General features: G+C 44.7%; 1 protein-coding gene across 1 annotated transcript in view; it reads left to right on the forward strand.

Moving 5' to 3' along the window:
- Nucleotides 1-22339, forward strand: part of MOB3B (MOB kinase activator 3B) — a 140087-nt gene that overhangs the window by 89834 nt on the left and 27914 nt on the right. Inside the window, exon 2 of the mRNA XM_068974330.1 lies at nt 4439-4641. Within this exon, the coding sequence (XP_068830431.1) occupies nt 4439-4641 (203 nt within the window). The remainder of the gene's footprint in view (nt 1-4438; nt 4642-22339) is intronic.

A 22339-nucleotide genomic window follows, 5' to 3' on the forward strand; every position in this document is an offset into this window, starting at 1 on the left:
TGGATAATAGAGCCGGAAATGAAACCTAGAAAGTCTGATTACAGACTTTTAAACCAGTTGCTATTATAGGTAAAAGGAAGTTCCAGAGTTAAATAGGACTTTTGACTACAGGCATTCTCAGATCCTTTACTATGGTTAGGTATATTGCAAACTTTCATAAAAAGCATTTTTAATAAATATAAGGTCAAGTATAGCTTCTAACCAAGGATCTCCCAGAATTAGTCTTTTTTAAGACAGACCTTGGGAAACACGAAAGTGGAGGGTCCCCAGTATCTTATGTACTAAGAAAAGCTGAAGGAACAAAAGGAGGGGGTTGGATACAGTGCTGAGTGAGTCAGTGGTGCCCCCTGGAACACACAGGCTGCCCTCTGCCCAGAGCTTTGCATGGCCTCCTCAGCTTCCGGCTGCCATGGTAACAAGCCCATGTGAGATGGTTCATTAGCCTTTCATTCTTCCTACTGCCAGCTTGCATTCATTTAAGACAAGCAAACATTTTTTGAGCTCCTCTACAACCCAGGTACTGAGCTAAGTGAAGTGAAGTGAAATGAAGTTGCTCAGTCGTGTCCGACTCTTTGCGACCCTGTGGACTGTAGCCTACCAGGCTCCTCCGTCCAGGGGATTTTCCAAGCAAGAGTACTGGAGTGGGTTGCCATTTCCTTCTCCAGGGGATCTTCCCAACCCAGGGATCAAACCCAGGTCTCCCGCATTGTAGGCAGACAGTTTACTGTCTGAGCCATTAGGGAAGTCAAGTGGAGGCCAAAAAATGATCATCTCAACAGTGAGGCTCCCTACGCCATGGAGCTGTAGTAGCCATCTGCCAAAGAAAGAGCCTGAGTCTTGTTCAGAGCCAAACCACTCCTCTACCTCCTGGGCCAGGCAAACACTTTCACTGAGCTAAGCCACAGTTACATTAAACAGACAAACAAAACCCTGAAATATCACTGCCCAGGGTTTCACTGGGAATACATCACAACACACATACACATATCAAGACTCTCAGAGTTCAGTTTTGTGTGGCTGTTTCATGGGAATTGGGGTTTCCTGGTGGCTCAGCGGTGAAGAGTCCGCCTGCAATGCAGGAGACACGGGTTCGATCCCCAGGTTGGGAAGATCCCCTGGCGAAGGAAATGGCAACCCACTCTAGTATTTTTGCCTGGGAAATCTCATGGACAGAGGAACCTGGTGGGCTACAATCTATGGGGTCGCAAGAGAGTCAGACATGCTGAAACCTCCCACCCCCTGCCATGTTTCCTAGCAGCTGGTGACAGGAAAGATAAGTGCACCTGAGGAGATTCAGGCTACTCGGGAAGGAAGGGCTTGGGAGCTGGAGGTGTGTGCAGAACCCTAGAGCAACAACTCTAGATTTCAGGGTGCTGGGTCCTCATAGACAATCCTGGATCCAAAGCCCCCCATTCTTTGCTGGCTCTGTGACCTGGGGCAGCCACTTAATTTTCCAAGTCAGTTTCCTCACTTGTGAGATGATAACAATATCAGTACCTGGACTTGTTAAGTGTTAGTCGCTCCGTGGTGTCCAACTCTTTGCGACCTCATGGACTGTAGCCTGCCGGGCTCCTCTGTCCATGGAATTCCCCAGGCAAGAATACTGGAGTGGGTTGCCATTTCCTTCTCCAGGGGATCTTCCTGACCCAGGGATCGAACCTGCATCTCCTGCATTGCACAGACTCCTTATGGTCTGAGCCACCAGGGAAGCCCAAGACTTTAGTGCACAGTAAATGTTAGCTTTTACTCTCAGTCCCAGATCCATGGTCTAAGGCACTGGCCGAGGAAACACATCTCTCTCAGGGCAGCAGAGTATTAGCTGACCTTGGAGCTGTGGCTTCAGAGGATGTGGACTTTTTTCACCCTTCTCTCCTCACCCCTTTCCTTTTAAAAAAATTATATTTCTGCATCACCAAAAAGTAACCTTGAGATGCCTCTTTACATTTAGCCTTTAAGCTGTGCTTTTATCCTTGCCAGAGAGTCACATGCCAGACATAACCAGGTCTGTTAGGTTTTATTTATTTATTTGGTTGCGTGGGTCTTTGTTGTGACATGCAGGATCTTCATTGTGGCACACAGAATCTCTAGTTGTGGCTCATGGGCTTAGTTGCTCCGAGGCATGTGGGATCTTTCCAGACCAGGGATTGAACCTGCATTCCCCTGTACTGCAAGGTCGATTCTTAACCACTGGTCCCACTCGGCAAGTCCTAGATCAGTTATATTTTAGAATCAGACTGACTTGGTCCAAATCCCAGCCCTGCCACTGTTTACCTAAATGGCCTGGAGCAAGTTCATCTGTGTTTGGTGTTATTCCCTGGTGATGCAGGACTAGTAAACCCTACATCACAGACCAGTTGCCAAGGTAACCCATGTCAACTCCTGATATTGTCTCAGTGTTGTTAAAGGACTCCCCTTCTGATGGGAATATTCTTGAACGAGGATGAAGGGAGATTCCATCATCTCTAGGTCTCAGGCCTCTTTGAAGGCTCCAAAGCCTCCCCAAGCCTGGCAGCAGTGGTCTTCACCAGCCCCTTTTCATCAGAGGAAACCATCCATCAGCTCTGGGAGGGGCTGCCCTCCACCTTGTCCCAGCTTGGCCTCACCCCACCCCTAAATACCAGCATCTGTTGCCCAGACAGTCAGCTGCCAAGCTGTGCCCCAGTCTCTCCCCGTGGTTCATTTGATATGTTGCCATTTTGTTCTAGAGAAAAAAAGCCAGTATCATTGCTGGGTAATCGGGAGGCAGACCCTGCCTCTGCCAGCTGCCAGCTGTGTTTCATCTCTCATCCCGGTCCAGGGGTCCCAGGCGATCCAGTTACTGATGTCTCTCACCAGGCAGCTGCGATTAGGACCCAGCAGAGGCACGGACGGCAAAACTCCAGGCTTCCTGGGGACCAGGGACATGCCCTGAGCACTGCTCTGCCATTCTGCTGAAAGGCAGGTGGTCATGTCTACCTTTTCCTGATAAGGCCTCCCTTATAACAACAGCTAGATGGCCCAGATTTTACAAAGCAGAGAGATTCGGGGGGTGGTGCTTGTCATTCCCATTTAGCAAGCTCTTACCATGTGCTAGGCACTGTAGGAGGATTTTAGACATGTTGACACTCTCCTGGCCATTTAAGAAAGGCTCTATTTTCTGGGTATCGCTTCTAATCCTTACAACAGTTGGTATTTTCACCCTACCTATGGAACAACTGAAGCTCAGAGAGGTTAAATAACTTGCCTGTAGTCGTACAGCTGGAAAAGGAGCAATATAGGAATTTAAAGGCTATCTGACTGTGGAATCTATGATGTCACTACCTAAGAACTGTGTAAATAACGAGAGCTTAAGCAGTGTTTGAGATGGAGAAAGAAAGTGGGCTTGGGATGCTGCTATCTGTTGCTCTGACCGAGCTGGGAGTGGTGGTCATCAGACAGGAAACCTGTGTGATTCCTCTGACCACCCACCCAGTCTGTGTTATGAACAACAACCCCCAACTCTCACCTTCCTCAAGGAGAGGAGGTGACAGCAACTGTCAGGCAACGTTTCCATGAAGTTTTGTTGCATTTTCACACCCCAGAAACAGTGGATCTTGGGAAAAGTTTAGATCAGAATTTGCAAACTGGCAGTTTTCAGGACAAGTTATCCCTGGAATGATGTTTCGTCTTGACCTGTGGTATATTTTTTTCAACTTCAGGTTAATTGCTCTCATTTTACTATGATTATTATTATTATTGTCCCCTTTGGCTGCAAGGCATGTGGGATGACCAAGGAAGGAATCTGCAGCCCCTGCAGTGGAAGCTCAGAATCTTAACCCCTGGATTGCCAGGAAAGTCTCGATATCATGTTTAAAAACAGAAAACCAGATAATTCACATAGAACCCCAGATTTCTGAATCATCTTGAAGAACCAGAAGATCTAGCAGCCCCAGGCCTCTGTCCCCACATGGCCACCACCGGCTGAGCTGTGCCTTGACTGCTTCCTTTGATGAGAAGGGGCTTTCGGATTTCTGCAGCCCCCAGCCCTCCCTGATACTCTGTGTCAGGAGTGCCACTCTCCCTGGAGCATCGCCCTCCTGCTACCAGTTTTCCTATATTAAAGATAAGAGGAAAAAGACCTTTCTTGGGCTCTGTGAAGTGGGAAAAGTGAAAAAGAATGCATGTTTCAAACTAAAAATCATTAATTCTGCATGTCTGTGTGTACCAAAAAAGATACCACCAAAGAAGGAAACCTGACCCTCTTCCCTCATTTTTTCAGTCTTTTTCCTGGTTGTTGGCGTTTGAATTTAACACCATTTTGGACACCTTTTCAGGCTGTGTCCAGGGCGGTTGCCCACACAGAGTGCATCTGCAGGCTGGTCCAGAAGACTGGTCCTGGGCTGGTCTCCAGCCTGAAGCATGTGCTCGGGGCCCGCCAGAGCATCCCCATCATGCTTTTGTTCCCTTTTCCCTGCTCTAGGTGTTCCCTTCCCAAAGAACTTCCTGCAGATCTGCAAGAAGATCCTCTGCCGCCTCTTCCGGGTCTTCGTCCACGTCTACATCCACCACTTCGACCGGGTCATTGTGATGGGTGCCGAGGCCCACGTCAACACCTGCTACAAACACTTCTATTACTTCGTCACGGAGATGAACCTCATAGACCGCAAGGAGCTGGAGCCCTTGGTAAGTGTCCCCGTGTAGTGGCCACACCCAGGTTACCCCGGGAGGTTGACCATTTGTCACAGAACTGCCATGCCCCTGCACTGATGGCCGGCTGCTAACTGGAAGATTGCAGAATTGGGCAGGATTTAGGGGTCAGGTAAAGGTCAGGATATGCCAAGACATGCATAGCCTTCAGGGGCTGAGATTGTCATGGTTTGGGCCAGAGGGAGTAGCTTTTTAAAAAAAAAAAACAAACCAACATTTTCCTGTTGAATATTTATTTGGCTATGTCTGGTTTTAGTTGCAGCATGCAGGCTTAGTTGCCCACGGACATAGAATCTTAGTTCCCTGACCAGGGATCGAACCCTCATCCCATGCATTAGAAGGTGTATTCTTAACCAGTGGACCACCAGGGAAGTCCCAGGAGTAGCTTTAATTCTCACCTATTTACTTAACCCCATAAATGGGCATTTTGAGTTCTGTGTCATCTGCTACGGTGGTTTCCAAAGAAGGTAATAAACATATCTTCAGTCAGTGAATAAATATTTAGTACCTACTGGGTGGCAGCTGCGAGACACAAAGTTAAATTAAGCTGTCTTTGAGTAGCTTTTATTCCAGGGAGAAAGAGAGGTGAGCCCAAGATGAGAATACAGTGTCACGGGGACTTGGCTTTTCATACTGAACCTCTTGCAATGCAGTTTTAATGGAATATGTGAGAATTCAGAACACTTGGTTAAAAATACTTTACTCTTATTGTTTAGGTGAATGAGGAGTTCTTTTATTTTCTTTATAAGCTATCTTTACAGCTGGACTCAAACTGTGCTTTAGAAGTCAAGGGCCCCTAAGAAATCCTGCATCTTTTGTAACATGTATCATACTATGGATACCCTCATCACAGCTATCTTTAACAGCTCTATTGAGTGCTGTCTTAGCCAGTATAATTACAGTGCTTTATGGAAAAATCATGCTTTTTCTCTAAAACCGTTTAAAGTGGCCGTTTTGGTAAACATGACTGACAGAGTAACTAACTTTGATCCAAGTCCACTTGAACAATGGCCAGAGTGCAGGGGCCAGAACAGTCTTTTGCTAGCCTGTCTTCCTATTTCTTCATGTACATTTTTTTCATTTTTTTTCTCAAAGATTGATTGTTTGATGGATCTAATTTTTTGGCTGTGCTGGGTCTTCATGGCTGCACTCGGGTTTTCTCCAGCTATGACAAGTGGGGGCTACTGCCTAATTCTGGTGCATGGGCTTCTCACATTGTAGACTACAGGCTCTAGGCTTGCGAGCATCAGTGGTTGTGGCCTATGGGCTCATTAGTTGCGGCTCCCGGACTTTAGAGCATGGACCCAGTTGCTCCCCAGCATGTGAGATCTTCCTGGAGCAGGGATTGAACCCATGTCCCCTGCTTTAGCGGGTGGATTCTTAACCATTGGCCCACCAGGGAAGTCTCACATGTTCTTAAAATATAGGTTATAATTTATGTCTGGTGAGGCCAACAGATCAAGAGATGATGCCATTAAAAAAATAGTTTGTTTTACTCACAGATCCCCAAAGAAGGGGGCACACCATGGCATGAGAGCCATACGGAAGGACAGAGGTTGGACAGGGAAGAGGGAAAACATGGCGCCTTCGTTGTGGTTTCCCGGGGAAGGACTGGGCGAGGCAGGGTAACAAGGCTAAACATGGACTGATTTGAATCATTTCAGAAGGTTCTGGGGCAAAGGGGCTGCCCCAAGCTGTTCACCTGGCCCTAGGGTGATGAGAGAAAAGGAATTTTAGCCCTAAGTGTGAGCGGCCCTAGAGGAGGTGGTTTGGGGAGTGGGCCCTGGATTGGTTAGTGTGTATTGACTGGTGAGTAAACAGCTCAAGGATAAGTTGGTTACTATCTCTAGAAATTGGTGAGTCCTGATCAGGGCCATCCCTCCACTTTTAGCAAGGCCCCGGATATTAAAGAATGAAAATACAAAAACCAGAAGACATGTTTAATGCATGTTTAGAGTTCCTGTATCTGGCAAAGAAGACACTGGGGAATGAACAGATGTTTTATACATCACTTTTAGAGTTTCTCAACTTGAAATCTATTATTAACATTATGCTTTGGAATACATGGCAGAAAGCATATTTTCTGTGCATCACTCGAGTTCTGGAACAAAGCAAGACTTGCTGGGTCTTGTGTTATATCACTGGCTAAAGCATTCACTTTCTTCATTTTCTTTCACAGCCACTTTCTAGAAAGCTCTTGGCAGGAACTAAATTGTCTCCGAATTCAGCTGGACATGTAGTGTGGAAAGAAGCTAAAGCATATCGTGATGGGAGTTTTGCTCCTTTGTAGAAAGGCTATTTTGAGTAAACATAAAAGGTTGTGCAAATAGCAAAGGGAGTTAAAAGCCTGGAAGGAACTGATAAAGCTAGTTTCAGGAAATGTCTAGGACAGAATGGACAGGGGTGAATAAAGAGACTAGGGCAAGCACTCTCATCTCCAAAACATAGGTCTGCTTCCAGGGAGTTTGGCTCACTTTTGTTCAGTTGATATGTTCAGGTGGAGGGGGACACCTTCCCTAAAGGTGCTCTTAGAGGAAGAGATTCTTCCCAACACCCATGTTTGGGTTTCTCTGAGCCAAAGGAGCAGAAGCACCATTTGGAGAGAGGAGAATGTGAATTTCTTCTTTACGTATGGAAATATGAAGGGCATGGTAAGACAGAGTTGAGTGTAAGTTAATAAGTAGAGGGAATTACACCTGACAATTCAGTGGTTACGACTCGGTGATTTCACTGCCAGGGCCCAGGTTCATTTCCTGCTCAAGTGCTAGGAACCCTCATTGCCAGGTCTGGTGAAGATTTCAACAATAGGCCACCCAACGTGCTGTGTTTGAACTCAGCCTCATTCAGTTCAGTACAGTCACTCAGTTGTGTCTCTTTGTGACCTCATGGACTGCAACAAACCTGGCTTCCCTGTCCTTCACCAACTCCAGGAGCTTGCTCAAACTCATGTCCATTGAGTCAGTGGACTCATCCTCTGTCGTTCCCTTCTCCTCCTGCCTTCAATCTTTATCAGTATCAGGGTCTTTTCCAGTGAGTCAGTTCTTCACATCAGGTGGCCAAAGTATTGGAGTTTTAGTTTAAGCATCAGTCCTTTCATTGAATATTTAAGACTGATTTTCTTTAGGATGGACTGGTTGGATCTCCTTGCAGTCCAAGGGACTCTCACCACAGTTCAAAAGCATCAGTTCTTGAACGCTCAGCTTTCTTTATAGTCCAACTCTCACATCCATACATGACTACTAGAAAAACCATAGCTTTGACTAGACGGACCTTTGTCGGCAAAGTAATCTCTCTGCTTTTTAATATGCTGTCTAGGTTGGTCATAGCTTTTCTTCCAAGGAGCAAGCGTCTTTTAATTTCATGGCTGCAGTCACCATTGCAGTGATTTTGGAGCCCAAGAAAATAAAGTCTGTCACTGTTTCCATTGTTTCCCCATCTATTTGCCATCAAGTGATGGGATCGAATGCCATGATCTTAGTTTTTGAATGTTGAGTTTTAAGCCAGCTTTTTCACTTCCTCTTTCAGTTTCATCAAGAGGCTCTTTAGTTCCTGTTTGCTTTCTGCCATAAGGATGGTGTCATCTGCGTATCTGAGGTTATTGATATTTCTCCTGGCAATCTCGATTCCAGCTTGTGCTTCTTCCAGCCCAGTGTTTCTCATGATGTACTCTGCATAGAAGTTAAATAAGCAGGGTGACAATATACAACCTTGACGTACTCCTTTCCCAATTTGGAACCAGTCCATTGTTCCATGTTCAGTTATAACTATGACTTCTTGACTTGCATACAGATTTCTCAGGAGGCAGGTCAGGTGGTCTGATATTCCCATCTCTTTAAGAATTTTCCACAGTTTGTTGTGATCCACACAGTTAAAGGCTTTGGCATAGTCAATAAAGCAAAAGTAGATTTTTTCTGAGATTTTTGATCTCTGGTTCCTCTGCCTTTTCTAAATCTACCTTGAACATCTGGTAGTTCTCAGTTCATGTACGGAAGCCTGGCTTGGAGAATTTTGAGCATTACTTTGCTGGTGTGTGAGATGAGTGCAATTGTGCTGTAGTTTGAGCATTCTTTGGCATTGCCTTTCTTTGGGATTGGAATGAAAACTGACCTTTTCCAGTCCCGCAGCCACTGCTGGTTTTCCAAATTTGCTGGCATATTGAGTGCAGCACTTTCACAGCATCATCTTTTAGGATTTAAAATAGCTAGTGGAATTCCACTCCCTCCACTAGCTTTGTTCATAGTGATGCTTCCTAAGGCCCATTTGACTTCGCATTCCAGGATGTCTGGCTCTAGGTGAATGATCACTCCATCATGGTTATCTGAGTCATGAAGATCTTTTTTGTATAGTTCTTCTGTGTATTCTTGACACCTATTTTTAGTATCTTCTGCTTCTGTTAGGTCCATACCATTTCTGTTCTTTATTGTGCCCATCTTTGCATGCAATGTTCACTTGGTATCTCTAAGTTTCTTGAAGAGGTCTCTAGTCTTTCCCATTCTACTGTTTCATTAACAGTGCCCAAAGTCTCTGAACGACCTGTCTTACTAGTCTCTTATGGTCTGGGAAAATATTCCCTCATAGTGTGTCTTCCCATATCTAGAGTTACACTAGTACAATCATTGATCTCTTATAGAACTATATATCATCATTGTATCAGAGGTTCAGTTACACATATGGTAATGGAAGAAACAACAAGTTTGTAAAGCAGGCAATATAAAAAACAAGTTAGCAGATGAGTGAGGTCATAAGTAAAAATAAAAGTCAAGAACTTTGCTCCCCAGAAATAAAGCAAACCAAAAAAAAAAAAAAAAAAGCCAAGTAGAGAAAGCTTTCCTTTGCATCAGAACACTCTCAGTTACAGCAGACCCTTGAACAACACGAGTTCAAACTGCATATAAAGTCCACTTATACGCAGGCTTTCCTGGTGGCTCAGATGTTAAAGAATCTGCTTGCAGAGTAGGAGACCTGGGTTCGATCCCTGGGCTGGGTAGATCCCCTGGAGAAGGGACTGGCAACCCACTCCAGTATTCTTGCCTGGAGAATTCCATGGACAGGGGATTTGCATTTACAGTCCATGGAGTTGCAAAGAGTTGGACACGGCTGAGAAACTAACACTAACTATACCTGATATACTGTATTACTGCACCATCCAAGGTTGGTTGAATCTGTGGATGCAGACCCATAGATACAGAGGAAACTTGGTCATGGAGGGCCTAACTTTACACGAGACTCAGATTTTCAACAGCGCAAAGGGTCAAGGCCCCTTACCCTCACATTGTTCAAGGGTCAACTGTATTTTCTACAACTGAAGAAGGGCCCCAGGGATTTGAACACCTAACAGTGCCAGGTGCTTGAAATCTGAGTCACAGAAAGGCCTGGGACAACCCAGTGTTCTAGAGAAGAGCCTCTTTGGGGGATGGGGAACAAAGAGTGGTTGTGAGCAAGAAGGAACATCAGTTTTCTTCCCAGAAGTTTATAGTTCTTTAAATTCTGCTTGAAACAGTAGCCTTCTAACCTGTTTTGTTAATTTTAATTACAGGGAGATTAATTGCAGTGCTTGTACATATAACAAGTGCTTTTAATGCTTAACTGTCTGAAATTAGGTATTCATTTCCCACAAACCAAAACCTATAAAGTAACAGAAAATGATATTGAGGGTGTTTCTAAAGACAGTCATTATATATTTTCAGTCTGGATACTTAGCACAGGTCAGTATCTATTAAGAATACTGCACTGTGGATTGTTATTACTGAAATGAGCACTTTCAATAATTGACAGTGCTTGAACAACGAACTTTCGATTCTACTGTTGCCAGTTATTAATTAATATTAATTATTAATTTTATTATTTAATATGTTGACATTAAAATCAGTCATATTATATCAAATGAACACATTTTATTTCATTTGCATGTATCAGTTACACTAGATATGCATACCCAGATGTTCTCATTGTATAAAAAAGAGAAGTTTTTGAGAACTGACAAATGCAGTCTAAAAAATATAATGAATCTCACTCATTTTTTGCCCTTTGAAGGATTATGAAGTAGTCAGGCATTTGGCTTCCTGTTCTAGTACATTCTTTAGAATCGAATGCAGCTAGAGGCCAGAAGGGCAGCTCTTGTCCGGCCAGTTTCCTTTTGAATATCAGCAGTCTCAGAGTTCCCACACCTCCAGTGGGACTTTCCTAATGTCATGCCTTGGGATTCCACAATGTAGAACACTTAAACCCCACCTCGTGTTTCTTTCTGCCATGTTTCCGCCACTCACAGCCACACTCCTCTGCACCCAGAGCCCACTGTGTTGCTTTTGTCTGCTGTGGGCCAACTACCCCGCACGGGTTATGTTAAGGGCCCAGCATCCCACAATGGTAGGAGGTTCAGTCTCAGACTGTTTAAAGACGAGGTTCAGACTCTCTGGGTTCAAGCCCTGAACTATTCATTCACCAACTTGCAATCTTGAGCAAGGCTTTTCAAAGCCTCATTTTACTCATTTGAAAAATAGGTATAATATTAATAGAATTGCTGATTCAGATGGTAAGGAATCTGCCTGCAATGTGGGAGACCCCAGTTTGATCCCTGGGTTGAGAAGATGCCCTGGAGGAGGAAATGGCAACCCATTCCAGTATTCCTGCCTGGAAAATTCCATGGATGGAGGAGCCTGGCGGGCTACAGTCCTTGTGGTCGAAAAGAGTTGGACACGACTGAGCGACTACACTTTGACTTTCAAAATTTAAAGAGGTTGGGTGCTTAAGAAACTTGATAGGTGCTTAAGAAATATTGGCTGTTGAATGAGATAATGAATGGACAGTCACAGTAAGTCACTCAGTTGTGTCTGACTCTTTGTGACCCCATGGACTGTAGCCCACCAGGCTCCTCCCTCCATGGGATTCTTCAGGCAAGAGTACTGGAGTGGGTTGCCATTTCCTTCTCCAGGGGATCTTCCTGATCCAGGGATCGAACCCGGGTCTCCCGCATTCCAGGCAGACGCTTTACCTCTGAGGCACCAGGGAAACCAGGGACCGGCATATAGTAAGCAGAGTTACCCTAATTCTGCCTTCCCCAGCTCACATGGCCTTTGGCCATCCTGGGGATTGCCTCGGTGGCCTTGTAACAGACAGAGTTCATTGTATTTGTATCATTGCCTTCCGTGCCTTCAGCTCTTTGAGTTGATGTTGTTGATGTTGCCAAGTACATAATAGATGTTTAATGTGGCTTTTTTTTTCCTCTTTCTTTTTTATTTTTAAAATTATGATAGTACAATAACACATTTACAGGCGACTTGGAAAATACAGAACAAGGTTACATTTGGTTCCACTAAATATTACAATTATTTTTTTAGTAGATAAATTAAGATTTTTAGTTGGAGTTTTAATATCAAACTCTTGAAAATTAATAAAATGAATATACGGTGAAGTAAAAGGATATAGTAGACCTAAAAAGCACCATGAACCACTTCAACATAATTAAGATTTATACAATTTTCACACAACAGTAGGGTACAAATTCTACTCAAGTTCCCATAGGCTGTAAACTAGGACACACTGGGACATATCCAGGTGCATAAAACAAGGTGCAAAAATTTCATAGTCTGGTGGTATTGAAAAGCAGAGACATCACTTTGCCAACAAAGGTCCATAGTGTCAAAGCTATGGTTTTTCCGGTAGTCAGGTCCAGATACGAGAGGTGGACCGTAAAGAGGTCTAAGCGCCAAAGAATTGATGCTTTCGAACTGTGGTCCTGGAGAAGACCTGAGAGACCCTTGGACAGCAAGGAGAGCAAACCAGTCAGTCCTAAAGGAAATCAACCCTGAATATTCATTGAAAGGATTGTTGCTGAAGCTCCAACACTTTGGTCACCTGATGCCAAGGGCCAACACATTAGAAAAGACCCTGATGCTGAGAAAGATTGAGGGCAAGAGAAGAAGGGAGTGACAGAGGATGAGATGGTTGGATGGCATCATTGACTCACTGGACATGAGTTTGAGCAAACTCCGGGAGACAGTGAAGGACAGTGAAGTTGGTATGCCGCTGTTCATAAGGTTGCAAAGATACAGACACAACTTAGTGATTGAACAACAACAAAAACAGAAGTATTGGAATCATACAGAGTCTGTTTGTTTGCTTATCACTGTGGAATTATTAATAGTTAGAAATCAATATCAAAAGATAGTTGAAAATAACCCATGTATTTTCAAGTGACATTTTCCAAGAGAAATCTTTGACTTAGCCACTGAAGATGCTTAATGTGATTTTGAATCGGGAAGAGTCCTTGGAGGATGAGACACCTCAGTTCAAAGGGGTTACACACCATCATTCCTTCTCTGGTGGCACCCTCATCTCAGAACATGCCTCCACTTATCCGCTGTTGGACATAAAGCGTCATCCTATCGAGTTAGTAGTTGAGATCAAAAGCAAAATGAAGTGTAGAGCAGTGAAGAGATGCAAATCCTTAGTATCAGGTCTGCCAGAGAATGATGGAACCCCGACTCCCAGTCAGTTCTCTGATCTAGACCCCAATTATAGGTCCTGGGAGGATGTCAAACGCTCTAGCACTGTGTGTCCTGGTGGGCCAGGTCTATGGTGATGCAGTCTCCTGGGTTTATCACAAAAAATCTCACGTCCTGGGAAAACCCTCCATCCCTGGTGAGGGGGGACAGTAGGCCACTCTGTCAGGCCTCCGAGTGGGAATACAATTGGGGTTCAGAAGCAGGGACGAGGTCACCCTGGCAGCCCGGTGAGGAAGGCCAGCACGTCCGTCTGTGCACAGGGTCTGCCTCACAGCTCCCGTTGGGACCCGCCGGTCAGCAGCAGCCTGGGAACCGGGGACACTTGGGGTTTCATTCAGTCTCCAGCAGGGAGGGGCACTGAGAGACGTGATAAATGATTCGGTTCTCCTATAAAGGCAACAGCTGAAGATGATTGGAACTCGAGCAAGTTCACAGTCAAGGAAACGAGCCCAAATAATGCTGGTAATTAGCAAATGGGCCAGGCCCTGATTGAATAAGCAGGCTGCTGGCTGGCCTGGCTGCCTGGGAGTCAGCTGACAGAATGGCGCTAATCAGGCGCAGTCATTAGCCAGCACCGGGAGCAACAGTGTTTTGTTAGCTTTTCACTAAAGACAAAAGCAGACTCAGAGAGGGCTGTTAGCCATGCGGAAGCTGGTGAATAAAGAACAGAGGAGGGAGGAGGAGGAGAGAGGTTGGCGAGGCAGGCAGGAAAGACAGGAGGGTTCTTGTTCATCCTGATGACCTGCTCACCCCTGGGTGACCTTGGTCCAGCACTTTCACCATCTCTCTCCAGGGCTCCATTGCCTTATTTCTAACAATGATTATACCATCACCTACCTTGTAGAGGTGCTGCCATGAAACCAAGTATCAGCACAGGGCTGTTCTGTTACTTTATAGCAAAGCTTCCCAGGTGAGGCTAGTGGTAAAGAATCTGCCTGCCAATGCAGGAGACACAAGAGATGCATTGATCCCTGGGTCAGGAAGATCCCCTGGAGGTAGAAATGACAACCCACTCCAGTATTCTTGCCTGGGAAATCCCATGGACAGAAGAGCCTTGAGGGCTACAGTCCATGGGGCTGCAAAGAGTCAGACACGACTGAGAGCCTGAGAACACTTGGGCCATGAGTCTGCGTGCGTGCCAAGTCACTTCAGTTGTGTCTGACTCTGTGCAACCTTATGAACAACAGCCTGCCAGGCTCCTCTGTCCATGGGCCTTAGGAGCTTTTACATTAAGTTTGTGTTTCTCAATAGGAGTCCACACACAGCTGCATCAGAATTTCTTGGAGGTGATATTTTAAAATGTACTTACCCAAGCCTCACCCCCAGATACACCAAATCAGAATTATTGAGGTTAGTGCCCAGGACCAAGCACCCTAGGTCTCCATTGCAAACTTTTTAAAAATGGATAGCCATGTATTTATTTGGCTATGCTGGACCTTAGTTGCTGCACATGGGATCTTTAGTCGCAGCATGCAAAGTCTTAGCTGTAGTATGTGGGATCTAGTTCCCTGAGCAAAGATCAAACCCGGGTCCCCTGTACTGGGAGCTCAAGGGTCTTAGCCACTGAAACCCTAAGGAAGTTCCTCCCTCTCAAATACAATGTGCATATGAATCAACTGGGCATCTCACCACAGTGCAGATTCTGATTCTGTGCCCCTGATAAATGCTCGGTTCATTTTGCCCTCAAGTGATCTCAGTGCTTCTCTGAGGGGGGCAAGACTCTAGATGACAATTACTCTCAAATTAGGAAATTCTCTTGTTAGCACATCATCTCTTCTTCTCCGCAAGGATAGGAGTGGCTAGCTCAGTGAGGTGGGAAAGTCAAGCCAAGAAGAAAAATCTAAGGATCAGTTTGGGCCAATAATATTTCTCAGGATGTCAATCCCAAGAACTGATCAGTGAAAAACGGATTTTCTTTTCTTGATCAAATGAGTTTACAAAATGCTGTAACACCCTCACCCTTTGAAGACTCAAGATTTACAGAGCAAAGGCCTTGAGAAGTCATCCAGTGGAGAAACCGGTTTGGTTTTCTGTAGCACCATCCCCACTCCCAATTTAATTGCATTTGGCTGCTGAAATCTTTTTTTCCCTAGTATTTATTTATTTGGCTGCATCAGGTCTTAGTTGTAGCACTGAGGGTCTTCACTGTGTGTCACACGGGATCTTTCGTTGTGGCGCACAGGACTCTCTAGTCGTGGTGTGCTCCGGGGCACTAGGGCTCAGGAGTTGTGGCACGTGGGTTCAGTTGCTCCACGGCATGTGCGATCTTAGTTCCCAGACCAGGGATTGAACCCATGTCCCTTGCATTTCAAGGCAGATTCTTAACCACTGGACCACCAGGGAAGTCCTAGAAATTTTTTGTTATTACTCATTAACATCTCATGGAGATTGTGACCCAAGGAACAGACTGGGGGCAACACTGTTCCTTTGTGATGTGTTTCTCGATTTTGAGTGTTCCCTCCTTGCCTCCACCCTGGCCCCAAGCCCACCCCCACCACTGCTGATGGGGTGAGGAAGAAAGAAGACAGAGAGGGAGATGGGAAGTAAATAAAAGTCCTCATACAGGAGGGCCTCAGGGGAAAAAAGTAACTCAGCTTCATCCATTCTCACTCCTCAACCCTCCCACGTCACTGTGTGACACCCCATCATTCAGTTGTCACTATGTGCATGGCACACACACATTTTCAAGAAATAAATAATAGCTCCATTTTTTGAGTTCCAGATGTTTCGTTACACTCTTTACATGTGTTATTTCATCTGCTTCCTATACTTGTTATCTTTAGTTCAAACAGGCGTGGTGGGCAATTTCTCAACATCCAACCCATGTCCCTCTCCATCCCTCATTACTCTCCTTACTGCCATCTTATCACCCCCAAGCTTCCCCAACTCTCCCAGTTTGTAGGCAGTGACTCTTGGCTAACGATTGAGGTTCATGCACCAAGTGATTTTAGGCTTCAGCCACCAAAACTGCTGCTTGAAAAATGGGTGTTTTAGGACCAGATGGAAGAACAGCAGTTTGCAGACCAAAGACTTGGAAAGCCTTGTCTCATACAGATCCAGCACGGCTCATCTCAGCCCAGACACGCAATGACCTTGTGTTCCCCTAAGAGGTGGCCAGGGCATGCCCATGCACGCCAGGGGGACACTTGGTGAGTGCAGTAGCCAAGGTCGGCCTGAAATGGCAAGGTCAGGTCAGGACTGTGAAAAGAAGCAGAGCCTCTCACATGCACCAGAGCCACTACCTCAAATAGCTAGCAAGGAAGAGCCATTGTGAGGCTTCTGAAAGGACCTTTTGTTTGGCAGCATCATCTATGCAAAGGCCTGAGGGTTGCTTCTTGTCAGGCGGGTTCTCTCACTTCCAGCCAAATGGTCCCAGCATGGACACAGGCATTGGAGAAGAAAGAGCCTCAGCCGGCGAGTTTGGCCGTTTGGCCTTGACAAGCATGCTTCCACTATGATGTTGCGGTATTTGTTGTCTGATGCTGAGCAAGGCATTTAATGTCTCTGGGGCTGTCGTCCGTATGTGAACAAGATCATACCAAGAGTCTCCCCCCCGCCAGCTTGACTTACGGAGAGTATCATCTTTGGCACAGTGTGTCCCCAGCTTTATTGTCTCTGGTCCAAAGTGACCTTTCCTTTTTGCTTAATGAAGTCTTCATGAATTAAGACTTCCCAGGTGGCTCAGATGGTAAAGTGTCTGCCTGCAATGCCGGAGACCCGGACCCAATCCTCGGATCGGGAAGATCCCCTGGAGAAGGAAATGGCAACCCACTCCAGTACTCTTGCCTGGAAAATTCCATGGACGGAGGAGCCTGGTAGGCTACAGTCCATGGGGTCGCAAAGAGTCAGACACTACTGAGTGACTTCACTTTCTTTCTTTCATGAATCAAAGCCCAGCATGCCAGCAGAGCAGGTATACCTGGCATGGAGAGTAGCTGGAGTTTTGCATTTGTGGGATTTTATCAGTTTAGATGGAAAGTGTGTGTCTGTGTGTCCAGCATGGCATCAACTGGGGGTAGTTGTTCAGGGCAACCCAAATGCCCACAGCTGAGTGGAAGAGCCTGCCAGAGACCATTTTAGGAGCTTTGGCAGACATGTTCTAAAGTGTCAATTTGAAAAATAGCACAGGAATGTGGGATTATTTTCAATGAACTGCATTGTGCCGAGTTAGTGGGCTCAATGGGGCAAAATCTGCCACATGTTTTTGTCAGTCCCATTTATTCATCCTTTGCTGATGTCCAGCAAGCTTTTGCTTCTGGTTTGTGGGATGGAAAATGGTTGGTTTGGGGGGTTTTTGTTTTGTTTTTGTCTTTTAACTGAGTCGGAGTGAAATATGGTTTGCTTTATTTCAGGGCCTATAATATAATCAGTTAGAGTTGAACACGATGCCCATGGAAAATCTCAGCACATAATATTAAGTAATAAAATCAAAATTCAAAACTGTACTGGAAAATCACTCTAATCATATGTATATCTACTAGGGTGTCAAGTAGAGTCATCTAATCATAGATGAGAAAGGAAATATGGCAAATACATGCCTATTGAACTCTTCAAGTTTTCTATCGCAAACATGTATCACTTTTATAATACGCAGAAAAATCAAACATTATGCTTTAGAAAGCCTGACCAACAAAGACCAAAGCTGAACATGACAAGCAGGCTGTGTACCCAAGGGCCAAGGGCTCTGAGTGAGCTCTCTCTGCCTCTGGTCATGCCCTCTGCACCCCCTTCTCAGACATGCTGTGATAGAGACATTCAGAGAGGCAAGGTGGTCTGCAGGTGACAGTGATGCTGAGAGGAGAGGCCAGTGGTGGTACATGCCCTTTCTGGACGCACTTGGAGGGGGGTGTACACAGTCACGTGGACTAAACAATTTCCCAAGACATGGGGTGGTCCCTCCTGGAGTGGGGAATTCAGCCATCTTTGTGAACACTGAGGTGATGTCTTTATAGTGCATGCGTGCTTAGTCACTTCAGTCTTGTCCGACTCTTTGTGACCCCATGGACTATAGCCCACCAGGCTCCTCTGTCCATGGGATTCTCCAGGCAAGAATACTTGAGTTGTTTGCCATGCCCTCCTCCAGGGGATCTTCTCAACCCAGGAATCATACCCGGGCTCCTGTGTTGGCAGGCAGGTTCTTTACCACTAGTGCCACCTGGGAAGCCCCATGTTTAGAGTAGGCATACACTTGTCACGTTAAAGCCCCTTTTCTAAGTGAGAAGATCTAAAGCACATGATGAAATCTACGGATCACGCACATGTAACATGTTCAGCCCTGCAGGGACAGGCTTTATCTGGGCACCTCACTGCAGAGGGTACCATGCATGACTGATGGTTTTGATTGGAATTTCTCCCATCCAAATTCCTCTGCTTAACTAGATCTGAGAGATTTTTGTTTCTTTCTAAGTTCAAGTTGCAAAAGAGATTTGTTGCAAAGAGATTAATCCATACTTGTGGAGTGGTCTGTATATAGATTAGTAAATGTAAGCATAAGTGTATGTATTTACAATAACTACAAATAAATTTTGGCTGAAACTATGTTGTGGATCTAGAGTTAATTCCAGTCCTTTCTTACTAAGGCATTAGCAAAACTCAAGACCGGAAGTGACTATCCTCGTCTCAATCAGCTTCTTGTTTTGTCTTTTGTGCACATTTTTCTTCTCAGAGGGGACCCTTCTCTTTTCCTGTCTCTCAGTTCAGTTCAGTTCAGTCACTCAGTCGTGTCCGACTCTTTGCGACCCCATGGACTGCAGCATGCCAAACATCCCTGTCCATCACCAACTCCCGTAGTTCACTCAAACTCATGTCCATTGAGTTGGTGATGCCATCCAACCATCTCATCCTCTGTCGTCCCCTTCTCCTCCTGCCTTCAATCTTTCCCAGCATCAGGGTCTTTTCCAGAGAGTCAATTCTTTGCATCAGGTGGCCAAAGTATTAGAGTTTCAGGTTGAACATAGTCCTTCCAATGAACAGTCAGTACTGATTTCCTTTAGAATGGACTGGTTGGATCTCCTTGCAGTCCAAGGGACTCTCAAGAGTCTTCTCCAACAGTACAGTTCAAAAGCATCAATTCTTCACCACTCAGCTTTCTTTATAGTCCAACTCTCACATCCTTACATGACTACTGGAAAAACCATAACCTTGACTAGACAGACGTTTGTCGGTAAAGTAATGTCTCTGCTTTTTAATATACTGTCTAGATTGGTCATAACTTTCCTTCCAAGGAATAAGCGTCTTTTAATTTCATGGCTGCAATCACCATCTGCAGTGATTTAGGAGCCCAAGAAAATAAAGTCTGCCACTGTTTCCACTGTTTCTCCATCTATTTGCCATAAATTACTCTCCATCTATGTTGCCATCTATTTGAAGTAACGGGACCAGATGCCATGGTCTTAGTTTTCTGAATGTTGAGCTTTAAGCCAATTTTTTCACTCTCCTCTTTTCACTTTCATCAAGAGGCTGTTTAGTTCCTCTTCACTTTCTGCCATAAGGGTGTTGTCATCTGCATATCTGAGGTTATTGATATTTCTCCCGGCAATCTTGATTCCAGCTTGTGCTTCATTCAGCCCTGCCTTTCACATGATCTACTCTGCATAGAAGTTAAATAAGCAGGGTGACAATATACAGCCTTGATATACTCCTTTTCCTGTTTGGAACCAGTCTGTTGTTCCATGTCCAGTTCTACCTGATGCTTCCTGACCTGCATATAGGTTTCTCAAGAGGCAGGTCAGGTGGTCTGGTATTCCCATCACTTTCAGAATTTTCCACAGTTTATTGTGATCCACATAGTCAAAGGCTTGTCCAACTGCACCCCCTTCTCAGACATGCGGTGGCATAGTCAATAAAGCAGAAATAGATGTTTTTCTGAAACTATCTTGCTTTTTCGATGATCCAGGACCCATGTTTCATCCTTGTTCACACCATCTGTATCTCTGGATTGATCATTCCTTTGTAAGTGGGTTGATATTCTAATCATTCAACAATTAACTGCCTGCTTTAAATTTTTAAAGTACAGAATCTTGAAGCACTAGCATGTATTAATAACTCATATTATTTCTGTTCTATTTGCTACTACATACTTCTGTTTAATTCATATGTCAGATCATCTTCTAGTTTGGCAGGTACACCCAATACAGGCAGCTGAAGAATACCAAGACCTCCCAGCCACACTCTGCCTTCTTTCTTTACCTTTGCTGAGCGGGAATGGTTTATAGATGGCTTCTGATTTTAACTGGAAGACAGTCATTTCTGATGCACATGCATGCTCGGTTGTTTGACTCTTTGTGACCCCATGGACTATAGCCTGCCAGGTTCAACTGTGCATGGGATTTCCCAGGCAAGAATACTCGAGTGGGTTGCCATTTCCTTCTCCAGGGAATCTTCCTGACCCAGGGATTAAACCCACATCTCCTGCATTGGTGGAACCTTTACTACTGCACCACCTGGGAAGCCCATCATTTCTAGACCATTCAGTAGGTATTTATTACCTTCTGACCATGTACTAGAAATTGGGGTCACTGCTTTTTAAGGAATTCACTGGAAGTCTTCCTCCTACCTTGCCATTATTTTGACATCCTCCAAATTATTTTCCCCAGAATCTACTAGTTCTAAGAGATGTCAGAGGTATTATGTGAAAAGGGGGGTTCCATGGTCCAATAACTATGGGAAACTGAATTAATAAAACTATTCTGGTTTCATTAATACCCTAATATGGATCCTAATTCCCCAAGCAAGATATAGAACATATAGATACATGTGACCAGGGAATTCTTTTTCTCCAGAGTACTTTGTGGATCTAAGGCTTTGAAATACCCTTTGGGAAATTCTAACTATACAGTCACCTTTTGTATTACAAAGCCAGTCCTCTTCTGGCTGCTGAGGGTCTGTTAATAAGCATTTATTGAAAACCTACTATATGTCAGAGACTGTGCTGAGTGCCAGAAAGACAGTCAAAGACACATCTCCATTCTTTAAGGAGCTCATGGTTTTAAAGAATCATATCTTTCAACCCACATTAATTAGACTTGCGCTGTCCAGTACACTAGCCACTGGCCACTTGTGGCTATGTACATTTAAATTAATTAAAATTAAATAAAAATTAAAATTAGTTTCTTAATCTTACTAGCCACATTTCAAGTGCTCAGAAGCCACATATATGTCTAGTGGGTATTGTGTTGGATAGTGAGCATCTCCATCATCATGGAACGTTCTTTTGGACACTACTAATTAAGAGAGTCTAGCCTCAAGCATTACTTCCTGCAATATTAATACCCTGTCTAATCGCCAGTGGATGCCAGATGTGTTCAAAACTGTCCCCATGCTGCCTCAATGAGGCACTGCCGTTTAGCTCTTTGAACATATACTATGGTCTGCTTCTCTTTGCTGGACACTTCTCCCCCAGCTTGCAGACGAAGAATGGATAGAACTCAAAACCATCTGCTCACTGTTTCTCTCTAGGTCTCATGTCAGAATCTCCATCTCAGAGAGCTGCTTATTTCCTCAGGAAGGCTCATAAATTACAAATTGGTTACAAATAGTAATTATACTTTACTGTGTCTGCATTTTTGGAAATCGCTGCACAACGTCAGTCACAGCAGAAATTAATTCATCTTCATGAGCATTTGTATGAAAGTGTGTGAATAGTCACTGTGGCTTGATGCCCATATATTCAATATAAGTCTGCCAAATTTTTGTCTGCTATGTGTGGTCTAGACTAGTTCAAATTTCCCAGCAGACAAGAGTAGATTCTTTGTCAAATGAATTAGCTTGGGATTTAAATGCAAGAAGGTTTTACTTGTTGAAATAGAACAATATATCTTCTCTCACCACTCACCTGTCTGACCACAATAAGAGCATGAGGATAAGGTTATAGATAGTTCTTATCCTAGGGACTTGTGTGGTCCCTGTGTGGTCCTCGGGACACCTCCCACCTTGAATTAATTTTTTTTTTGGCCTCACCCTGTGGCTTGTGGTATCTTAGTTCCCTGACCAAGGATGGAACCTGGATCCCCTTCAGTAGAAGCTCAGAATCCTAACCACTGGATTGCCAGGGAAGTCCCTACCATGAAGTAATTTTGTAGATAAAGGTCAGCTATCCAGGCCATCAGCAAGGCCAGTTAAGACATAATGTCATACTGGAACATGGTAGTAATCACTATGAATTTCATGAG

Source organism: Capricornis sumatraensis, chromosome 6 (assembly GCF_032405125.1).
Source record: "Capricornis sumatraensis isolate serow.1 chromosome 6, serow.2, whole genome shotgun sequence".
Taxonomy (NCBI): domain Eukaryota; kingdom Metazoa; phylum Chordata; class Mammalia; order Artiodactyla; family Bovidae; genus Capricornis; species Capricornis sumatraensis.